This window comes from Acanthisitta chloris, unplaced genomic scaffold (genome assembly GCF_000695815.1).
Source record: "Acanthisitta chloris isolate BGI_N310 unplaced genomic scaffold, ASM69581v1 scaffold40660, whole genome shotgun sequence".
Taxonomy (NCBI): domain Eukaryota; kingdom Metazoa; phylum Chordata; class Aves; order Passeriformes; family Acanthisittidae; genus Acanthisitta; species Acanthisitta chloris.
Window position 1 is genome coordinate 1 of NW_008652945.1, and position 5,177 is coordinate 5,177.

Here is a 5,177-nt window from a genome sequence, read left to right on the forward strand (position 1 = left end):
GGCTCAGCCCCTGCCCCGGAGCTGCGCCGCGGGCCGCGGAGACCTTCGCAGATGGGCTCGGAGAGCTGTGACTGCCCAGGGACCCGCGGGTGGTTCGTGCACGGACTCTGCTCTGTGTGCGTCGCTGTTTCGCGTAGTTTCCTAGATCCTGCTGCTACTTCGCAGCCCCTGGTGACTGCTGTGCAGGCTGCTGACCGACTGAGGAAAGCCACCCTCCTGCCTGAACCTGCCGCCGGGCCTGGAGCGAGGACGGGCAGGCGGTCTGCGGTCATAGTGAGCAGCTAGCTGACTCCTCAAATTCAGCTTCTGGCCTGTAGGAACAGGCTCTTGTAGCCGTGCCTAGCTAGCGGTGTGTGGAAACATTACCTTGGTGCATTGTTGTTTCTGATGTTTGTGAACTTAATTCTGACACTCCAGAGAGGAGTGTGGTTCTGGTGCATACAGAAAACTCTGACACAAAAGATATATTAAAATAATACAGGGATGTTGCTGACTCCGGTATGTTACTGCCCTGGCTGCCTGAGTGTCACAGGGATACAGAGAAAAAAGTGATTTGTAGTCAACAGAAATTGCTAGTCAACAGTAGGGACTAGTGTCTGTGCAGAATTCATAGCAAAACATAAATGTCATCTCTTGTATAGATTCAAGTGGAAAGAGTCTCTGTCTTTTTCTGCTTTAGCTCATGAGTGTTAGTATATTCAAGTGTTACATTAAAAGCAGGGTTTGTAAAATTTTTTTGCCATATGTCAGCCATCAGGTGAGCTGTAATTCTTACTAGGACTTCTTCTATACATATATTCTCCCTAATAAGGCACGTGTTGGTCCCTCTGTGTCTTCATTTTTAATCTTTTAATAACAGAACAGTTTTTCTTCTCCAACACATACACTGTTTTCTTAGCTGACCACTACTTTGTTACTCAGTTGCTGGAAAGAAACTTGGTCCAGGTGCTGATCTGCAAGACCTTGGCTTCTTAGCCCATGCACCTGATCAGCTAACTTCTACAGGCTGTGCCATTACGTGTGTTGCTGAGAGCTGATAATTTCTACAGGCCTTTTAGCTTGGCTATCTGTCTGTGGTGCTGCATGAGTTGGAATTGCATTCCCTAGATTTGGTAAAGCCATTTCCACCATGTGCAGTTTCAGTGGTTTTCACTAACATAACTAGAATTGGACTGTGGCTTAGCATTCTGGAGGAGGCAGGGGGAGACTGGTTTTGTTCAGAGGAGTCGTTTGTTTGGGTTGCTCTACTGAATGGTTGTATTGCATAGTTACAGTAAATGCATAGGAAAATTTAGAAAAGAGTGAGCAAGAAAGGATTTCCTGCTGCCTTACATTGATTTTGTTTTTAAATGACAGATGCTTTCTTTACCTGTCGAAAGAATGTGCTTCTGGCGAAGAGCCCGTCCACCCAGATAGAAGGTGTCTTTGCTGCAACAAGAGGAAGATCTGCCCCAGAAGAACAAGAAGCCCTTCTCCAGCAGTGGCTGGAGGAAGGAGCAGGAAATTTGCCAGCCAGTGAGAGTGTTCCATCAGTGGGGAAAATACCAGTTACATTCACTAGTGACTGGTTCGAAGGTTCAGACCTATTGATGACTAGCCTCAGTGACCTGAATGCATCTCCGGAAGTCACCCGGTGCGCTGACCAAGAGCTCTCAGACCTAAACGCTTTGGATTCTTCAGAACTGCAAGATCATGCAGTGGCTGAACTGTCAAAATTACCAGCAGAGGAAACAGTGGCTGTAGCAGGCAGTGGCCCTTGGGCAGCTGTGGTGCCACAGACACATCACCAGGTTGCTGGCTGTGCCGGTATCAATGTAGAAGTGTTGAATGATGACCCAGCTGTGCTGGCCTGGAGTTTAGCACGTGATGCAGAGACAGTGCCACCAGAGCTCCCGGCCCAGCCCGTTCAGGGTGCAGTACCATTTTATCCTGTCCCAGCAGAGGTGCCCTACCATGGTCAGTAATGGCTCTGAACCTAATGTTCAGTTTAGGATTTGCATTTGTAGTGAACGTGATCAGGTTATTGTCTGGGCTTGCTGTTGGTAAGATACTGATTGTCCCTGCAGAATTGACATGATCTGCTAGTGAAAATTATGAAGTGAGTTTTTGCTGAAGGAGGGCTGGTCATAGCTAGTGGTCACTCTGCTGTTAGACTGTCTGGTCTGAATGTCAGTATATCAATATATGTTCACCAGGAACTGTTCCCAAGTGATGGTTTTATAACCTCAAAAGCACTAAAAAGCTGGTTGAGTTCAGTGTGCCTGACTGGTCATGTGTTATGCCATCCCCATCAACAACTATCCAAAGGCATCCAGAAAGAGCACCTGAAAACCACAGTGGGTGAGGGTTTGCTCAGAAACTAGAACACTCTAGCTTAGAGAGTAAGAATCGCTATTTTCTGGGTCCCAGGGGAACTAAATTATCAGCAAGGTATCCAGCATGGCCGTAACTTTGCTTTTTTGCATTATAGAGATTCTATGGAGAGACTGGGAGGATCTTTCTGTCCAGCCCTGTGTGCTAGAGCAGGTCTCGAAAAACACTCCTCTCTTTGAATTTCGAGTCATGTCTTACAACATCCTTGCCCAGGACCTGGTGGAGCAGGGCCTTGATCTCTATGTACACTGTCATCCAGACATTCTGAACTGGAACTACCGCCTTCCAAACCTTTTGCAGGAGATACAGCACTGGGATCCTGATGTGAGTATTACTGAGCCCTTCCTACATCAGTGTCACCAGAACTGGAATTCCTTGTTTGATCTAACTATTAAAAAAAGAGATGGAGGGAAGTCCTAGGAAGATACTACCTGCTTGGGAACTGAACACTGATTCCTCTGAGAGTGTTTGAGGGCTTGTGCATTTTTTTTTTGGGGTGTTTATCTTGCTTTGATTGAATTACTGTAGAAATTAGTCATACTTTAGCAGGGCTTAACTTCTATAAGCAGCAGAAGTAGAGAAAGAAGGACCAGGTTTCTAAGGCAGCACAGGAGGGGAAGCCTGTGTAGAAGAGGACTTCATGAATTTCTCTATTCTTTGAGTCCTCTTTGTGGGATGAAGGATCTTTTGCCTCACCACTGGAAAACTGAATGATAAGCTAATGTGACCTAGAAAGTTACTGCTCTCCCTCTGGAAAGTACAGAACAGAGTTTCAGTGGTGATGTTTCTGGTTGCAGTGCACTTTTCTGCTTTATTCCCCAAAACAAGGTAACTAGCAAATATTAGTGGAGCAAGTGAGGTCTCTGCCTTCCTTCCAGGTTCTGTGTCTCCAGGAGGTACAAGAGAACCATTACTGGGAGCAGCTGGAGCCAACATTCAAGGAGATGGGTATGTCCTGCTTCTGTGTGTCTGTGCATCCAGCCTGTGGGACTGGCCAAGCAGTGCTTTCTGCCTAATGTCTTCAAAGCACTCAGTCTCAAGAGACTTCTTCCTATTTTGTTGGGTGACTGCTGGCCCTACTTCTGAACTATCTGCTTAGACCTTTATCCTTCTTTTGTAATTGATCTCTCTCAGAGTTGATGGTGCAGAGTAACAAAACTGAGAGGGTCCTAGAAGGACAAGGAGAGCAAAAATACCCCCAGTAATTAATGGTGATTATTGGAACAGAATTGGGTATAATGCAGTACCCAAATGTAGTAGGAACCTTTTCTATACAGACTTTCTGAACTCCCAGCTGATGGGGGAGCCTGAGGTAGTGACTGGATAAACCTTTTAATAGGTGATGATTTCCTTTCAGGCTTTGCATGCTTCTATAAACGGAGAACTGGGACGAAGACAGATGGCTGTGCAGTGTGCTATAAGCAGAGCAGGTTCCAACTGATCAGCCTCAGCCCCATAGAATACTTCCGGCCTGGCCTGGACGTCCTCAATCGGGATAATGTGGGCTTGGTGCTGCTGCTACAGCCTGTGCTCCCAGAGGGCCTGGATCCGAAGGCAGTCAGTCCTTTGTGTGTGGCCAACACTCATGTGTTGTTCAATCCCCGTCGAGGAGATATCAAACTGGCCCAGGTGGCCTTGCTCCTAGCAGAGATTGACAAAATGGCAAGAACTACTGAAGGCAGCTACTGTCCTGTCATCTTGTGTGGAGATCTGAACTCTGTACCTGACTCTCCACTCTACAAATTCATCCGGAATGGTGAACTTTCCTACCATGGGATGCCAGCCTGGAAGGTAGTTGCCAGCCAGAACTGGGATTGGATAGGTCTTTATTGCATGCTGCTGGAGAAGTGTGTGGCTGCATTCTACCTCTTGTGAGGAAGTAGTCCAGATATTGAGTTCAGTTATTCAGCTGTCTTCCCAATGTCTCTAGCACTGTGGGAGAAATAAGTGGACAAGTGTGTGCCTGTTGTTTCCACCACTGCTTTTTTAGTTTCTCTTGAGGCAGACCTGTGATAATAGACTACTTAAATTTGGGTCTTCATTTTCCTTTGCTGTGGAATTTTTGTGACTGGAAGAGCAAGGGAGTGCAACCTCACCAAGACTGACTGAAATTTTATGTGGATGTTTGTTCTGAAACCAGTTTGAAATGGGCACCTATGCTAGAGTCTCTTGTGGTTACCTGTTACTGAGTGTCTGCAGTCAAATACCTCATTGGCTTTCAGGCTAAATGGTCACTTCAGTAAGATGCCTGCAAAGTATCTTACCAGGTGACTTCTAGCTAATTGGATCTGTCCCCTGCAGCTGAAGGTTGACTGTACCTGCACCATATTCTGAATAGCTCAGTTCATGCCTTTCTATGAGGTCATTCTTCTGTCTCGCTCTTTGCAAGTGTATGTACGTACATTGTCTGTGGCTTGCAAAAATTCTGCTCTGTGTTGCTGATGGTTCCTCTCCTTTTCTGGCCTCCTTGCAGGTGTCTGGCCAGGAAGACTTTTCCCAACAATTGTATTCACGGAAACTGCTGGCCCCACTGTGGCCGAGCTCACTGGGGGTAACAGACAAGTGCCAATACGTCAACCTCTGCCAGCCAAAGAAACTAGGTGAGCTCCAGTATGCACTGAGAACATGAGTTTGCTGAGGATGGACAGTTTGTGGGCCTTGCTGCCTCTCTGAGTAGCTTGGGCATGTGTTGCATGAAACTGTTGGCAAAGATTATCTTTTTCAATCCATTTCCTTGGTATATGAATTAGATAGAATTTCTCCAGAGTCTGTTGCTGTAGCCCCATTTCTGCCATTTTCTTTCC

General features: G+C 46.5%; 1 protein-coding gene across 1 annotated transcript in view; it reads left to right on the forward strand.

Moving 5' to 3' along the window:
* Positions 1–1,356: 1,356 nt before the first annotated feature.
* ANGEL1 (angel homolog 1 (Drosophila)) overlaps positions 1,357–5,177 on the forward strand; it is a gene marked incomplete at its 5' end in the record, with an annotated part of 7,374 nt that continues 3,553 nt past the window's right edge. Inside the window, 5 exons of the mRNA XM_009078904.1 lie at positions 1,357–1,956; positions 2,471–2,697; positions 3,252–3,321; positions 3,731–4,164; positions 4,847–4,973. Coding sequence (XP_009077152.1) covers positions 1,357–1,956; positions 2,471–2,697; positions 3,252–3,321; positions 3,731–4,164; positions 4,847–4,973 — 1,458 coding nt within the window. The remainder of the gene's footprint in view (positions 1,957–2,470; positions 2,698–3,251; positions 3,322–3,730; positions 4,165–4,846; positions 4,974–5,177) is intronic.